The sequence below is a fragment of the Pseudopodoces humilis genome, chromosome 8 (genome assembly GCF_049639895.1).
Source record: "Pseudopodoces humilis isolate 2021_Gansu_Grassland_sample_001 chromosome 8, ASM4963989v1, whole genome shotgun sequence".
Lineage (NCBI taxonomy): Eukaryota > Metazoa > Chordata > Aves > Passeriformes > Paridae > Pseudopodoces > Pseudopodoces humilis.
Window position 1 is genome coordinate 16,700,733 of NC_142207.1, and position 18,408 is coordinate 16,719,140.

The following is an 18,408-nucleotide window of genomic DNA, read 5'->3' on the forward strand; positions in this document are numbered from 1 at the left end:
CATTGCCCTAGAAAAGACAGATATGAAACATACATTATTAATATGAATGCATTTGGCAGAGACATTTCTAAGAATAAAATCTAAGTAGAAGTGTTGTTTTGTGTTGCTGTGTTTCAAAGGAGAAATTATTCCTTACACTTCAAATTTATTTTAAGAACCCAATAGCAAATTAATAATCCAAAAAAACAGGCTCAGAATAGCAATTGTTTTTTGCATATCTCTTGAGAATGACAGAAGTAACATCTAAAAATGATTTTCAGAACCTGGCATTCTGGGTCTTTAAAGCCAGAAGCTTATCCTAGTTACCTGTCTTATGCATTAAATAAGTGAAAAGAAAAAGAAATGTAGTGGGATTTCTAAAGCTCTGAAAACACACAACCCATTATAGCTGATGGTGCTTGATGACTTAACTTAGGTACTTCTGGAAATCCCATTACAATTATTTGAGTGATGTGACATACCAAATGGAGATGGAGAGGAAGGATTTGTAAATGTTTCCCTTAATTTATTGGAATTAAGATATTTTTAATGGAATGCTAAGAGCACAGATTTTTTTGCGCCAGTGCCTCCCATTCTTCCAAAAACAATTTTAATACAGACACAAAAACAAATTTAACAATTTTCTTTTGGTAGGGAGAGCAATCTGTTATGCTCACCTCTTAAACGACATGCCAGTTCTGGGTGAGAATTGTTGTTAGGTTGTAGCTGATGTCAATGGTTTGTACCCTGATGTAATCTTCAGGTGTTACAACTTCCCATACTTCCCATACTTAGTGTTTTTGTAGCCTTGCCAAGAATGAGAAATTATGATCTAATTGAGCTAAGGGCTGTGAAAATGTATGTCAGAGCAGAATTATTTTACAATATTTGAGCAATATTAAGTCATTTTTAGTTGACATCCTGATGAAGTAAATAATAAAAGACACAAAAAAGTTTTTAAAGATAAATGAAAGAAATGCCCGTATCATTTATTATCTATAAGGGTATCCTTGATAGTGGATATCCTGGTTGATCCTGACTTCTCTATTAGAGATGCCCTTTCTTTTTAGAAATTTTAGTCAGCTTTTCCTAATATCTGCCCTGGTCTGTCCGTGATTGACCTTCTAGTCTTGGCAAATTTAGAGGGCTCTCTGGAAACTCTGGTTTTATAATGCCTTGGACAATTTGTACAGGAAAATGTACATTACATTCTGGGCTCTAGTTCATAATACCTACCATGAAAAGGTTACTTAAAATAAGGTAATACAGTAATTGGATTTCTTTTGTATTTCCTCTTTCTTTTTTTGCTGCTTCTCTCATTCGTTGTCATTTTGTCAGCAATTTAGAATTCATTACTCTTTTGTTCCCAGATGGTCTCTTTTTTGCTCCACAGTTCTGATCTTTTAATAAACCAGAACTACTTAACTCAGAGTTTTTGCTTTTTGCTCTATGATTATTCAGTAGGAAGCTATGGCTTTTCCCCTGTCAGTTTCTTTTCTTCGTATTTGTCAGAACCTGGTTACAAGCACCTACCTTCCTCTGTGTGTTTATTGAAATTATGCCTAGGTAGGACTCTGCTGGTCTCAGTAGGTTCACACCTACTGAGTGTAGAGTAAAATACACTTTGCTTTTTCCTGATGTCTATTTCAGTTTACAGGTTCCTGGTTTTTTTTCAGTGTGAACTGATTGTGTCTGTATAAGGAAAATTGCTGTGGCATTCAGACACACACACATGAATGTTCTGGCACTGTATCCCAGTGTACTGAATAAAAACCAGTCTGGACTCAAGTACTGGTTTCAGCCCTGGAAATTAATTGAAATGTGAGTCTCAACCAGCATTTCCTGATGCAGGTACAGTCTGATCATTGACGTAGGAGAAAACTAGGTTAAGCATGCCAACTTCTATCACAAATCAGCAGGAATGTACCAAATTACTAAATTAAAAAAGCAATCTATTTGCACCTCTGGAAATTACTAAAGTCTTAGGAAGGGTAAGCCATTCCTTTCAAAATGTTGTTTTGCTTTTTTTCTGTCTGAAAAGGGGGATAAGGAAATGTAAAAGTAGTGCATTACTCATGTACTTCAGTATCTTTTTAATGAATTTTTCTTTGTGCCATGCGCTACTGACTGCAATGCATTTGAAATACACAAAAGGCAGCACTTTAAACCATTTATTAGGCTAAATGTAATAAGCAAGAAGAAAGATGTATTTAATAATTAATTAAATAAATAAATATTTTTCAACTCGTGGACTCTGTTTTAGGAAAAGCTCCTGACTCTGCAAGACAAGTCTCTCAAAAATTGGTGTCTCTGCTTTCTAGTCTCCTCTACATGAATCAAAGTTAAGGAAGTAACTAGTGTGGTGTCCAGTCTTTTCTCCAGCTTTTTTGGCTCTGCCTCTGCAGAGAATCCCTGTCAATGTTGAATTTCTTTTATATTTTGTGACACACGATGCCTCGCTGTGTTTTCTGTCTCCATGGGATTAGAGATCACGTGCTACCTTAGCTTAGTGTTCTTGACCTTTTTCAGATGATTGACACTGCTGAATGATTGCAGCAAAGCAGCAATTATCCATGAGCTGTGTTATGTTCATTTCAAGGAGAAAATAATGTTATTTGAGATGAGTAATCTGGACTATGTCTTTCTGCTGAGTAAATGTAGGAGACCTGCCTGTAGTGAGTCATGTTTCCTTCCCATTTGTTCTGGTTAGTGGTTCTTTCTGCACATTTCTGCTGTGCTCTCCCCCTTCTAAATGCTTTACTGTGTTCTGATCCTGTTAGCCCACATAGCAAGAGAGCTAAATATTGTGGGCTTGATCAGCAACATAAAATTCATCAGGTTTGAAGGCAGCAGGCATGCAAGACGTACCTTCTTATGTATTTAAAAAAAGAAGAAAGAAGAAATGAAAACACCCTAAGATACCAGCAATGTATTTATGATGTGAGCATGTAAAGTTGTATAGGGATGTTTTTGCTATTGTTTACAAAGTGTTTTATTGTGGTTTTTTTTTCTTTTTTATATTTTTTCTTTGTTTTTTATTCAGTGAATTTCCCACAAGAATTCTGTCAAGGTTTGGCTCATAAATAGGAATGAATTTGGTAAAGTTCTTGTACAAATAAAGCAAACAGCAACTTTACCAAATGTTCTATCCAAAGAGATCCATGTGTCTCTTCATATTACTGTTTTGGAAGACATTTAACAGAACACCTGTCTGGCTTTAATGAAAGTTCACATACAAAGATGCAAATTTTTTTGAAGGAAAAAAAAAATATCTGGCACTGCATCATAAGGACTTCAGTACTGGGATTTCTTCCTGTATCAAAAGGTTGTGTATCTGTGATGCTTAATCATCATTATTCAAATCAATACTGTTATGACTATTAACATTAAAATAATCAATATTATATAACTTCAAAATTATCGTAAGAATTATACCATTAATCCTATTAAGTTTACTTACATTGTTGTGTTGCCATAGCTCCCTTCTCAAAGGTACCTTTTTTTACCTGTAGGCCATCGAACATTGTTCATTGGGGTTCACGTGCCACTGGGTGGAAGAAAAAGTCACCGACGCCATCGGCACCGTGGGCATAAACACAGAAAGAGAGACAGAGAGCGAGATTCAGGATTAGAAGATGGGAGAGAATCTCCTCCTTTTGGTAAGACAAATTTTATTTTTGGATATGTCTTCAATAAATGTCAGCATGATTACGCATACTCTGTCCTGTTACCACTTGGACATGAGTAGCAGCAGGGTTTTGGAGATCCACCAGAGCTCCTGCTGGTGATTCATTCCCATGAACAAATCCACTGACGGGCAGCAGCCAGTGGCAGTCTGTAGATGAGAAGGCTCAGTAGTTTCTAGCTCTGAAGAGCTAGAGTATTTGCCCCTAAAATGTAGCATAGAAGAGTTATGGTCCATTACATTTAGTTTTGTAGTAATGTTGATGTTACTGAAGCTGCAATGCTTTGTCAGATTCAAACCGTGACCTAAGTTGTGTTTACCTTTTTCCTAATATGAGACTGTAAATGTGCCATTGTAACATGAATCTGCTAACTGTGGACTTGAGGAAAAAGCAGGGAAACAGTAAACAGGAAAAGTTTGGGTTTTTTTACTTTCAGTAAACAAACCTGATATGAGACTCCAAAAGTTCTCAAAATTTTAAGTTAGAAAACATTACAGAGAAGAGAAGGTAGTCATTAATAAATTAGTTAAGCTTTGTCTCCAAACACCAAAGTTTTGTGCTGTTCAAAACTAAAAAGTGCATGCTATGAAATGTCCAAGGCTATGGAGTTTAAAATATAATGGAAGTGTGTGTGTAGAAAACAATTTGCTAGTGTGTTTTTAAATCATTAGAGAAATGTGCCAGTGTAATTTCAGGTTACAGAATAGTAATTATAAGACTTTCTTTTAATCAGAAGTTTGTGTTATGTATGTGGAAAGCTTTTGAGCAAGTGTACTGCAAGTGGTGATGATTAGAGCTTGAAATTCTTAAATCTTGTGCAATGGTTTATTATATTGAGAGTAAAACAAAGTCAAGACTTTTCCAAACTTAGCAGATACAAGTTATGTTTTGAAGACTGAACAGTGAAGAAAAAATTGGCTGTGGTGGTTCTGTCTGGAATGGATTTCAAATGTACAAAGACCCAATACAATATTGAAACCAGTTTCTTGGAAAAAAACAAAGTTCATAAATTATTAAAACAGTTTTCAAAAAGAATATGCATATATACATATAAAGTCAGATTAAAAAGAAACAATTGAAAGTTATATTAGCCAAGAAGTGAGATATCTTGAACTATGAAACAGTGTCTTCTGTTGAGTCATCTGGTTTTATTTAAGTGCCAGTATGTGACACATTTTGGCTGAGAACTTCACTCTGTTCTTTCAACTTCTGGAGACCTAGGCTTGTGTCCTTCTTAATGTCAAAAGTTAAAAAAAAAAAAAGAAACTAACTGGCTGAATCTGTTCTTAATATTCTTTGACATTTGTGCGAACAGTAAAATACAATGTTCAACATAATTCTGTGTTAGCTAAATCAGACTATGTTCAAAGGATCTCTGAGGGTGAAATAGCAGTAATATGAAAAAAAGATAGTTTTGAAGAGCATTTGTAACTTGACGTTCACTGCACTCGTCCTCTGGTGTACCTGAAGAAATGACTACAGAGCTGCAGTTTTTTAAGTCACATTTTCAGTTTTAAAGGTATTATAGCTACCAGTTAAAGGGTGTGTGTAAGTGGGGTCATTTTACAGACAGGTTACAGGTCAGAAACATGGAAATAGTTTCTGGATTCAGACTGCTGAAGATATTCTTCAAAGTGCTTGGTTGATAGCAATTCAAATAATCCAAAAATAGAACCACCAATCTGGAAATATCCAGGCTTTCCACCCTGAATAATTACCTGAATAGTAAATTTTGAGGGTTTTTCCCTTTATCTATCTGACTCCTGGAAGTTTGGCCAGTGAACTAGATTTTGAGCTTTGACATCTGTCCATCCAGGCAGAAATGTGATGTTCTACAGACAAGAGTGAAAGGGATTTGCATAATGAAGGCAAATCTTAAAATGCCACAGTGATGGTGAGGTTAAGCCCATATAGGGCAAGCAGAAAAAATAATAGATAGATTAATAGTAGTCTATATCCACCTCCTTCTTTTACTATGGTTTTTCCTTACAGGAGTTTTAGACAGCTTGTTGTGCTGCCTGTGGAGAAGCTTTGCCTTTAGAGAGAATATAGGCATAGTTTTTCTATGCTTTATTTGCACAGAGGGAGCAACAGATACTTCCCACACTAAATCTGAACCTACTAAGCCTCAATAAGCTTTTTAGCTCTTCTTCCCCATGACTTAGTTTCCAACAGTAACCAGAATCAAAGGAAGCTTGAAGGAAGACAAATGCACTTCCTTTTTTTGATGCGTAACTCAATATGAGGGACTGCATTACCTGAGAGAGTAGATGCAAACTAGTCCCTTAATTTATGAATCATTCTGATTTAATTAAACAAGCAGAAATGCTTAGCTCCATCTTCCTATCGACAACTTTTAATGCATTTCTGCCAAATAGTAAAAGCCTGTATGCTTGGGAACTGTGAGGGAGGAGGGGAAAGAAAAAACATTTTGATGAGCAGGTGCAAGAAGAAAAGATGGAGAAAATAAGCACTGTGAGACCAACTGATAGAAAACAGTGCTTTGAAGTAAGTTAGAAAAATACATAAGGATTTGTATGATACAAGAGAATAAATTAGCAGTGTTTTGAAGCAGTGAAGTATGAAAGGAGATATAATAAAAGCAAAAGATCCAACAACTGAATAATAGAGATTCTGGAACAAGTAAAGACCTGAAATATTCAGACATGAAGTGCTCCACACTGCTCAGTTAATCCAGCATGGGATAAAGCATTATTTTTTTGTCATAATCTATAACTGTATAATTTATAACTTTTTCTGTGCAGATCTTGCTCTGCTATCACTGTTCCAGAGGGCTGTGCAGGGCACCTTGTGCTGTGGGGCTGTGTGGACCCCGATGAGGAGTGGTTCCACCAGGTTCCTGTCTAGTAAAAAACAATTTCTTTAAGTGTTTTTTGTGTATCAGCATGAGTAGAAAACCTCTAGTCAGTGTAATGGCAACAGGGGAAGCTTCCTGGTAATCCCTTTGAATCCTGTCTGGGAAAGCTGTACCAGCTACTTTCTGGGAAGGTTTCTGTAGTGAATAAAATTTTTAGAACATTCTGACATCAGCTCATAAACTTTTTTTTTTTTTTTAATCTCCTACTGTCACTTTTCAAAAATAACCCAAATGTTCTCAGTGTACAGATTCAGAGATATCTCCAAATTAGGCAAATAATATGCAAAATGTGTACTTAGTGGAATGAGTCCTGTTATTTAGGGGCACAGGTCCATCACTCAGGTTTGGGTTTTATTTTCCCTACACCTGATTCTCCCTGTCTGTTGCCTCTTAATGAGATGAGGTTGTAAAAGATGTCTCCATTTTGCCATAATGAATTTCCTGTAAAATGCACAACTTGCAGATTAAATGGCTTACTCATTGGGAGGCTTTTTTGTGTAGTAAAAATTGTAAGCTAAGTGATTTCAATGGCCTAGGTTTTCACTGTCTTGTTGCTTAAGTTTCTTCTTTTTGGAGAGCAGGAGAAATTCAGTGAATTTATCCAGTCTAGTTAAAAGTGCAGTAGTACTATTTGTTTTACTGGAGAGGTTTACTGTTCTCAGCTGAAGTGCTGCTGTTGTAATTAAAGCCCCAGTTTCATTTCAGCCTTAGGCTCCCCTTCTCCACAGTTTTCCCTGTGGGGTAAAGTATTGTGACTGCTTTGTGAATTAAATTAGGGAATTGATGCAAATTAAAACTAATTTGATAAAAAAAAAAAGCTGTTTCTAGCCTGGGGCATCTCCTTGGTGCTGCTTGTGAGGGCAATGGGTGCCAGCCCCTGTGAGCTTCAGGGCCACCAGGCTCCATCAGTGCCGTGGGTCGTGGTGGCACTGAAAGCCTGGTGAGGATTTCCCTTTGGCTGGTGGGGTTGCACTTGCTTGTGTGCATGTGGATTTTAGTGGCAGTTTTCTGTGGCTTTTTTGATGCCTGTTGTTTGCCTGTAACCAATGAAACAGCTTTTTGGTATTCATCAGTTAAAGATATTTAAGTAGCTGTTTTAAAATGGTGGAATAGGAAGACTTTGGCTCTGAACAGGGTGTCTTTAAGAACAGATTTTGTTGAGGGTTAAATTGAACACAGCTATGAGAGCTGGGGTTTGATTACAGCCTCGCATGACTAGACACTATTGAATGCTGTGGAAGGTTTGGTTTGTTCTTTTAAGAAATCTGGATTTAGTAATCCCTAGTTTTAAAGAGGCTTAAATTCATGATTCATGATATTGGATGTGGCAAGGCAAGCAGAGCAGCCCTGGAGGTGAACCTGACACAGGAGAGCACACGGCTCGGGAAGGACTCCCTGAAGGTAATGCAGGAAAAAAATGTGAATTGCAAAGCTGTTCTTGGTTAGTAGAACCAAGGCTTCTCTTGGCTGGTATAAGAACCTGAAGGAAGTAAATTGAAAAGACTCAACTGGATATATTTGGTACCTAATCTCAAGTGCTGAAGGGATATTGGCAGGGCAAAGTTAATTATTTGTAAAGAATGTGGCTGTTATGAGAATTCACCTATTCTTAACTATAGGCTTGTATGATGAAGGATGAACTCGGAAATTTGAATTTCTGGGAAGCTGTGGAACAGATTGCTGCAAATCTGGATTAAAATAATGTATCATAACTGCAGTTTTAAGAATCTAGCAAAAAGAAGAGAATTAAAGCTTGGGAATTGTCCATATTGTCAAATCCAAAAGATATGATTATTTGTCATAGCCCTGGGTTGATGGAAATAATTCATGTCAAGAAAATGCTGGGATAGTTTCTTGAAGCAGATTGTAGCTATAGGGATCAAGTGCCAGAGAATAACCAAAGGGATACTTTCTCCCAACCCAACCTGTGATTTCTAAGGTCTGTGAAGAGATTTTCAGAAGTGTACTGTATGACTGGTTTTTATTTTATGTGAGCTTTAGTAATGCAAATTTAGTTTTAACTTTTACTAAGTTTTCTAATAAAAAAAAAATAATTTTGTGATCCTTATCTTTACTGATTGCTGAGGACAGGGTCCAATCTACAAAGGAATGAAGATAGGGGAGAGTCCCCATCCACCACTTCTGTGGTGAGTGCAAGCAGGAGGATGATGAATATTTGTCTGAAATGATGTGGATTACTCTGACTGGTATAGTGGAACAGAATGTTGGCCTGAATTTATGTGAAGGGACTGAGAGCAATCCTCCATTGTTACCCCAGGCCAAGTCTTGATTTTAGCTTGTTCCCTTAGGCAAGAGGGAGCAGCCCTGACCCAGAGTTGTGGTTGCACTTGGGGATGTTTTAAATGGGGGAAATGCCAATTATGATTCCTTTCTATTTGTGTTTTGCCAGGTGGGATTGTGTTGTGGGACACTATTTGACACTCAGCACTGTTCCAGGGAGCAGCTCTTCATGTTTCCCTATGGGAATTAGGTTATTAGAAATTCTGGCTTTTAAATTTGCTGTTTTGGGATGTCTATGCCCACATCTTGCATTTGTTTTAGCGATGCTGTTGACTTTACAAGGTGTCATAATATAGATCAATATGTCAGGTTTCTGCAGGGTCACTCCCTTTCTGCAGCACTGAGTCCCGCTTTGAATTTGTGTGTTCAGCAGTAGCTTAACCACCAAATCTTCATTTTTACCCTTATATTAGACCAGTGGAATTAGCCAGATTTTTAAGTGTGGAATACTCAGAATTTGCAAGCATGAAATGAATTTGAGGTATCAGAGGTAGTTTGAATGCAAGTTCTGCACGTATGAAATGAGCACAAGCCCAGAGAAAGCTAGGGATAAAACAGAGGGGAGCCACAGCAAACACAAAGGTACTTCAGTTTTCCTGACTGAGATTGCTCATTAGCCAAGTAGGAGTGCTTGTCGATGGTACCCCTGTCCCCGTTGTGTACCAGCCTTTTTACCCAGTTCTAACTGGTTGTAGAGGATTTCCTGAACTGGTGGTGGACTAGTTACCTGGGAGAGTCATCAGCTGCTTATTGTGAAACTTTAAATTCATATTGCTTCTGATAACTCTGAATATAAATAATATATAAACTGTATTTATATAGTTGATATTAAACAACTACAGTGACAGAAATACTATTGTAACAGATTAGTCTCACTCATTTTTTAAAAAATATTAATCTAGATTGTTTTAATTACTTTTTAGAAACAGCAATAATAGTATGAAGTTTTTTTTATGCTGGCTGTGCTGCTTAAAGTAGGGGTAGACAAAAATAATATTCAAGCCAATTTCTCTTTGCCTAGAATACAGAAAACATTGTGTCCTAGTTTGCAAATATTATGCTTCTTCACTGAGGATTAAGTTATCACAGTTTGACAGTCAGCAATTGAAGTATTCTTCCATACTGATTTTGAATCACATATTACTAATTTTCTATATAACATATTAATGACATATTTGGTATTTATAACTCCTATGAATATGAGCCAAATCTATCTGGCGTTGCTCACGAAAAGTCCTGTTAATTCAGTTTTATAAGTGGAACCAACAACAATATCTGTTGTTTTAATTATAATTTTCCTATTGTTTACAACTTGTAGGGTCTTGTCCTTGAAATAAAATTATTGTACCATAAAGCAAATGATAACTTTTTTTTTTTCATTTTCCAGCTCATTGTCTGAAGATGGAAATGTGACTTGCACGTTTCAAATACCAATAGAAATCACGGTAGTAAAGAAAGACAGAATCCAGCAGGTTTTTTTACTGCTCTGTTAACAAAGAAGAAGTTAATTTAATGCATATTTCGTCATTTCTTTAAATGTGGTGCTTAGGGGTGTGGTTTGGTGGTGGACTTGGCAGTGCTTGGTTAGTGGTTGGATCTGATGATGTTAGATGTCTTTTCAGCCTAAAAGATTCTGATTCACTCTTGTCAGTCAAGTAGCCCGTTACACAGAAGACCCAGGAAGAGCAAATTACTGCAGTGAGGTGATTCCTTGTTACTACTCACCTGACTTCAAGATTTCTGATCCTCTGCTTTCCTTCCCACGCTGAAAGCATGTATTTGCATGAGGATCATAGCTGTCACAAAGCTGCAGCTCTGCTCTACAGCACTGCTCATTTATTACTTGACAGTAGCAGTTGCTGTAAATCAGTTCTAGTGCTGATTTTATCAAGATTGCTTCTAGTGTTGATTTTATCAAGAGTGCAGGATGTTCCTGGCAATGCTACTTCTCAGATTCTAGCTAAGTCCAGCTCTCTACCAAAGTAACTTGTTTTCCATGTTCTGTTTGTAGGCATATGCATTAATCCTTTTTAAGTTCATATCTCATTGAATTTTGTCCTGGAAATTAGTCTTAAGAAGTTGCACGCTTCTTAACTAGAATGTACTTTCTAGTCTCAGATTAAAAAAAAAAGTAGAATGAATTAAGGAAAAAAGAGGACTAAATAGTGAGAGAGAAGAGAAAGCAAAGACAGGGTAAAGTGGAGGAGTTTCTTGCTGTTCTTCAGTGAGTCACCAAAAGCAATTCCTGTAGCTGTACCCCCTGCAGTTCCATCCTCTGGTGCTTTGTAGTACCCGAGTCCATATCTCTCTTCCTTCTCTCCTGTACTTCTCCTTGGGTTTAATTTCCTTGCTTTGTGAAGGAGTAAAAAGGCTTTACTGTTCTGTATCTGTACACTCTTTTTAAGCAAATAGACCTCAAGTGAAAACTGTCATGTATTGTGTTTCATTGCTATAGCAAGTTTAGTACTGCTATCAAAAAGGTATTTCTATTGCTGAATTTAATTTTCTGTGTCAGTGGCCCATTTAATTCATTTGGATCAGAGCTGTGTTTTCTCTTTAATTAGCATTCAATGGGTGCTATCATCTCATTTCTTTCCAAAATTCAAAGAGCTTGAGGACCCTGTGCAGTGATGCTCTTTGCTGTTAGATGGAATAGCTTGTCTTACAAATATGTTGTAGAACTGAACTTCATTTAGACAATGTTGAAGGAGTCACTGAGCTCTTCTGCTGGATAATCAGTTTTTCAGTTGACTGGCAGCCTGGCCTCTCTCAGCTCTCACAAAGGACTTTTGGTTCCTTTTGGAAATCTAAAATACATTAGCAGAAAAAGCAGCTATGTATTGCCAGGGAAACTACATTTCATCAGAATCTGTTCATTTGAGATTTGCATTTAAATAAGCAAATTGGATATAGGATTTTTTTAATACAGCGCTTGAGTTATGAACATTGAATATACATGTACTTTAAGATGGTCTGTGAATTCTGTGAATTTTTTGAGTGAAAAAAATAATAGTATGTCTTCAAAATATACTTAGCTGTCTGTGCTGAAAGGTTATGAAGAAAATGAGTCAGTAACAGTATTGAAAGAGAAGACAGAGACAGCAAGAATAAAATGAGGAGGCTGGGACAGATTAAGAAGTGTATCTCAAGCAGCCCAGCCAAGTAGAAAGAGTTAACAAAGGGGCAAGGGTCAAGTCTGCAATTGTATATTCACATTAGCCAGGTTTCATTTGGTTTCTTTCTCCTACAGAAAAGATTTCACATTTAGTATTCTAGTTTTGTGATCTGAAATGGATCCGCAGATGTAGATTTATGAAGTGGCAAAGTGGTTTTTCCTAACAGTGGAGGAAAAGACTTTTATCAGCTTTATCTGTGCTGCTTTCTGTGTGTGGTTTTTTTTTTTGGTTTTTTGTTTTTGTTTTTGTTTTGTTTTGTTTTGGTCTGGGAGGTACCATTCCAGCTTCCAATAGACCCTGTTCCTATACATCAGGTTATATCTTGGAGGAGTGTTTTAAAAAGTGGACTTGACAACTAGAGTAAATGAAGAGATCTCAATCTGAATGTGTTTGTGTGTAAATGGATGTTCTTACAGCAGAGCTGTAATTTTTTTTTGTGCAGCAGTAAGTGATACGCATGAAAACATCTGGATAATCTCATAAAATTTGTTCTCTCAGGGCAAAAATATTGGTGTCTTGGACTTGATATTTTAATTTTTCTCCAGATACCCCATCACAAAGGGTGCAATTTATTCTTGGAACAGAAGATGATGATGAGGAACACATTCCTCATGATCTCTTTACTGAGCTTGATGAAATCTGTTGGCGTGAAGGAGAGGATGCAGAGTGGAGGGAGACAGCAAGGTGAGTGTTCTCGTAACTTAAAAATTATCTGTAGGTATTGGTTGCTGATGAATTGAGGTATGATTTCAAAGCTGCAGCAAGCTCGGGAAAGATTTTGGATATAAATCTGAAATAAAACCATAATTTTAATGCTTATACTACTAGTATTACAACAGCATTTGTTGTTTCCCAGAGCCAGATGTTTTCATCTGGATTTATGAATATAGGTCAGATTGAATACCAATTGAAAAAAAAAAGACTGTAAATATACAATATATGTGAACTAAAAATTATTGGGTAAATTCATATTTTATCTTGTAATTTAAAGAATCTTTCAAACTTCATATTTTGTTTGAATCCTGGGGAAACTGCTAAGGGTACCATTATAAAAAGATTAAAGCAAGGAATGAGATTACTTTTGGAGCAATAGAACTTTTACATATTCTAATTCTATGAACAGTTTATTTTGAGAATGAGTATTCAGTGTTGGATTATTTTATTTCTGCAAAATTAGTGGGAAAGATTTTAGATTGCATTTCTGATATGAAAAAAAAAAAGCTGATACAGTATTTTCCTTTAATTGTGTATTTTTTTACTTGAGCGTTTAAATGGGAGATGATTTCCGTAGTTTCATTAAGAATTTTCATTTTACAGAAATCTTTGCTTTATTTGTCATCTTGAAACCTTAGTTCTTCCTCTCCCTGCCAGTTGTTGACAGTCTCCCTCAATGGTGCCCAAAAGTCTGTTTAATATATATTTGGTAGAATATAAATTGCAAAATTTCTGGAAGGATTTTGGCCAAATATATATGGGACTGTCTGACACGAACATGGCTGGTAGTCTAATTTTGCTGCAAATTTCTCATTTCCCAGAGGGCCAAAAAATTTTCTATGACCTTCCATTATCTGCTTATAGGCAGCATAGGGAGATGCTAAATATAGATTTTTATGTGTAGAAAATTCTCATATGGGGATTGTGCTGCAAAAGGAATGCAGTAGTGTTCCTAAATAATCTTATTAATATTCAGAGAGAGAATATCTAATCAAGGTAATAATCTGCAATGTTCTCATACTGAATGGGAATACACAGAACCTCTCTAGGAGGGATATGAACTTCTGTAGAAATGAAAAAGTAAAAATCATGGTGTCTTATGTTATTTTTAAACAGAGGAATAGCAACTTCTTTAGTTCAACTTAAAAAAAAAATCTCTTTGCAAATTATCCAAGAATTGTGTTTCTGAAAATTATAACAATTTCTGTTAGCAAGTGGTTCTGATGAATATGGAATTCAAATTAAGTAGGTAAAATAAATTTCTGTTTTGGTTGATCTGTCTATATGTACAGCCTTCTCAATTGTTGTTTGTGAAATGAAGAATTACAAATGTTTAATAGAAACAAGATGAGATTGCTGTAAAAGGGCAGGAGAAAAAAAGCCAAGAAAACTACATTTTGGAGCTCAGAAAATACAAGAGTGACGTAATAGCTAATAGTAAAATTTTCCTCATTTAGCTTTAGCAGTAAGGTGAAAACAAGGGAAGAGTGTGGCTGCTGTGTGGAAAGAACTGGTCAAGATAAATGATCTTTTTAAATTTGGTTCTCAAAATTTCAGACTGCATTTGACATGGGGTGACTGATTAGAAAAGGAGGAGATGGCAAGGAAATTACCAAATTCGAAACGACAATAAAATTCAAAGTGCTTTTCTGTGCAAATGAGAGGGTGCAATAATTTCCTTGGAACCAGGAGGAAAGTGCTTAAGCTTAAATTTTAATGCACAAATTTCTTTTCTTAGGAAAAGAAACTCATGTCCATAGTTTAGAAAGTAAATTGTTAGTAGCGACTAGAAAATGGATGGGTTAGGGAAAGTTAGGAAGTGCAGTGCATTTTCCCTGGACCAAAACTTTCTTCCAAAGAAACTGGGTCGCAAGAAACACAGGTTTCTCACTCCTGCTTTGTTCCTGACATGCTTGTGTTCATTCTTTGGTTGGTTTTCAAATCGATGTGGGCAGGCACAAGCTCGTGTGGAAATTTATACAAATTGAAAGATTACATTAAAACCATCGACTGTTGGGCAGGGTGTGAGTACATACTCCACCCCTCTGCTGCAGACATACCACACTACAAAATAGATAAAGGACAAGTCACCCACTTCATATTGTGCAGAAAATGCAGTAACTGTGTCTGACATGAAGCATGTGCACTCTTTTATTGCTGCCTGAGAAAGTGATGAAGATGGCTTTAGAAGCTAGGACATATACATAAGTTGTATGTATGCACACGAGCCTGAGTAATTTTCCTACAGTAATACCTGGCTGAAACTCTTTGCATATTTTTTTCTAGCACACATTCTATCAGAAGAACTAAACTGTGTGATTGATAGACCTACACCTGACTTTACCAGTGAAAGAAAGCCCTAAGAATGAAAGTGCTCTTCTGTGCAACCAGACATAACTCCAGATATGTTCCTGTCACATGGGATACGTGTGACATGAGCTCAGTAGGGGTCAATGGTGTTTCCCAAGAAATTATGAAAGGCTTTCATCTGTCAATCATACCAATTTAAGGGGTTAAACTGCAAAAGTAAACATATTTAAATTTGTCTTTGAGAAACTAAAAGGAGTACAAAATTGGCAACTGGGATCTATGCCTGAATTTGGATTTCAAAGCCATTTCTGTCATGAAGTCTTGCACATTAATTCAGGGGATTGATCAAATGGTATTATGCTTTTTAAAGCCACTGAACACAGAATTGAAAGACTCTGCATAAGATTAGGATTGTTTTATGTTTTCTGCTACTGTTTCTCATTTGATATATTAAATAAGGATTATCTGACATAACAGGAATATTTCTGAAAAGATAAAAGGTGATAAACAGTAACATGATGTTCCCTTGATGAAATTAGTAAACTTACGATATGCTTGTTAAAATCAAAATAGACATTTATTCCAAAAATAGAATGCTGTCAGCTGGATGTGATTTAGTTCCGTGTCCTGGCCTGTTGGCTCATTGAGTAACAATGTACCATAATGTATTTAAACACCTAAGTTTCTGCAACAGTAGGAAATGAGGTACAACCCATACAATTATACTATTCCGGTTCACGGAAACCCAGACAATCACAATGACAAGTATAATTACTTAAGCAGTAGCAATAGTTTCCTATGTATTTTTATGCACCAATGTGTGAGCATTAACGTCTGACACTAATTGAAGCTGTTTTCATGATTTAGACTTCTCTGTATCCTTAGTTACAGGCTCTGATAATAAGCCTGCCTCTGTCCAGTCGCCTGTCTTAGACTTTTAAGAACATGCTTGTCTTTTATTGCTCTTTTAAAATCTGTTTACAACGGGTCAGTAGATTTAAATTAGGTAATATCAGGGACAGACTGCAGCAGCATAATCAGAATAGCAATATTGAAGACTGACTTACATGAACAGAAAATAATGACAGTATGAGATTTCTGATGATATTTTGTAAGGCTCTGTGCTTGGATCATTGATTTTAGTATGGTGAAGCATGATTTTTAATCTTTTTTTCTGAATCAGCATAAAAGATATAACAAGCTAAGCACAATATAATATCAGAAATAAGATAAAATAACAGTAATAATAATACATAATAACAGAAATAATTAAGAATACTCAACTACAAAGATCTTGTGAATCTCCTAAAGAGATTAGAAGCATGCATGAAAATGGAGGTATTTTGCAGAGTCTTGGGAGACAGTGGTTTAAACAGGACAATAAATGCACTATATTCGTGATGTTGTGGATACAAATTGGTATTGCACATTTTTCAGCTTGGAAACAAGAGTGCCAAGAGTTAGACAGGAACAGCCTCTTCTTAGGGAGTTCAAGTGTAACTTCAACATGAAAAAAATTGAAGAGCTATTTTTCCTTCTCACATCCTTCTTGATAACTTTCCTGAGCTGTTGTAGGCCCCCCTTTACAATTATCACTTTGAATTTGGTGGGGAGGATTGTGTAAAATTGTGTTTGATGTCCGTTTGGATGTGGCTTTGAAAATTTATCTGGAAAATCTCATTTGCATATGCAAATTCAATTTCATGGTTTGGCTTTGTGGAAGCAAATTTTAGTGCTGTGTTCTCCTTGCTGCTTCTCTGGAGGAATGTGAAGGTGAAGGGGATGGGCTGGGAAGAGAAAAGAGAGTGCAACAAAGGAAGCCTGATGAAGGTCTGATGAAGAGGAAAGAGTTCTTGTGGGCAAAGACAAAGTAAAGAAACTGGCCAGTTTCCTCACAGAGGAAATGGAGGGAAAATGTTTAGATACAAAGAGGAGGAGAGGGCTAGACACAGGAGACTGGAGATTTTTAAGGACTCAAGGAGCAGAGGCAAATTGTCTGTATAAATAATGAGAGAATAATTAGAAGGCAGTTGGGACAGTTCCAAGAAATGGGATACATCAGGAAGGGAGCAGATATGCTGATGATGAGTGGGTCAGTGAAGTGGTGGCTGCTTGCAGGATGGCAGCAAAAGGGGAAAAACTTGGTACACAAGGACTGAGGGGGGGAAAGGGTATAAAATATGGGTACACTTGCATATTTTCAAGCAGGAGCAGAGCTAGACAGGTGGCCCAGGAGTAGAAGAGGACAGCTGTGCTAGCTGCTTTGCCGGGCTGTGAGGCTTGGTAAAACTGGAAACTCCTCAGCTTTAGAGGTCTTAAGGCTTTACATTTCCCTGTTGTCTGGAAGTAAGTGTGATGATGCTGCCCAGGTGTGAGGCTCTGCTTGACTTCTGTGTTGCCATGTCAGTATAAAATCTCTGAGTGCTGTTGAGTCAAGTGGCACAGCTGTGTGCTGTGGCTGCAGCTGTTCAAACTTTGCCAAGCTGGTGGGTTGCAGGGCCCCACGCAGACACACAGTCCCTGGGTGACTTCTCAGATTTTTGTTTGTTTGTTTGTTTAATATTCTTTTAACATTTTAAGTGCAGTATTTACCAGTAGAGAATTCAGTCTCAAGCAAGCTCATCTGGCTGGATGGTAACAAAAGACTTGATCCTTTCATGCCACTTTCATATATCCTTCTACTTTACAGAAGTTTCTCCAGATTCATTTTCATACAACTCGTTATTCTATCACAGAAATATCATTGTATGCCAAAGAATTTGTCAAAGTTCTTCTCAAGTACAAAGATAATTACTTAATATATTTCCCTCTTCATCTCTGTGGTCAGAACTTATCCTCAAAAATGGTATAATACAGCATTGCATGGAAAGAAGTAGACACGGGGAGTTTCTCATATTTTCTAAAAAGAAAGAATTAAGTGAAATCTAAAGACATGTTTAACATCTCTGTCTGTACTTTCAGCATCCACAGAAGTAATTAATTTTTCACTTCTTGTGCACAATAGAGTTATAAAATTGATGTTTGTATAGGTGGTTGAAGTTTGAAGAAGATGTAGAGGATGGTGGAGAGAGGTGGAGCAAACCCTACGTTGCCACACTGTCACTTCATAGCTTGTTTGAGCTGAGGAGCTGCATCCTGAATGGCACAGTTCTTTTGGACATGAGAGCTAACTCCATTGAAGAAATTGCAGGTATGTACTGATGTTTCATTTATTGTTTATGAAAATTATTTAATAAAAACTAAATGCTTACCAAGAAAGTTATTGCATAATAATCAGTTCCGTTTAGAAACTCCTAGGAAATGTTTTTTCAATGTACTAGAAAAGAAATTCATGTCTGGCACAGTTAGTAAATATTCTATTTAT

The 18,408-nt window shown here is 36.6% G+C and overlaps 1 protein-coding gene across 11 annotated transcripts in view; it reads left to right on the plus strand.

Moving 5' to 3' along the window:
- The window catches only part of SLC4A10 (solute carrier family 4 member 10), a 161,673-nt gene that overhangs the window by 78,453 nt on the left and 64,812 nt on the right, over window positions 1-18,408 (plus strand). For 10 of the 11 annotated variants that reach the window (XM_088059264.1, XM_088059262.1, XM_088059263.1 and 7 more), the window contains 3 exons: window positions 3,492-3,638; window positions 12,566-12,704; window positions 18,074-18,234. In XM_088059264.1, coding sequence (XP_087915390.1) covers window positions 3,492-3,638; window positions 12,566-12,704; window positions 18,074-18,234 — 447 coding nt within the window. Of the gene's footprint in view, window positions 1-3,491; window positions 3,639-12,565; window positions 12,705-17,514; window positions 17,531-17,629; window positions 17,679-18,073; window positions 18,235-18,408 lie in introns of those variants that run through there. The other variant, XM_088059269.1, reaches the window with a different exon arrangement.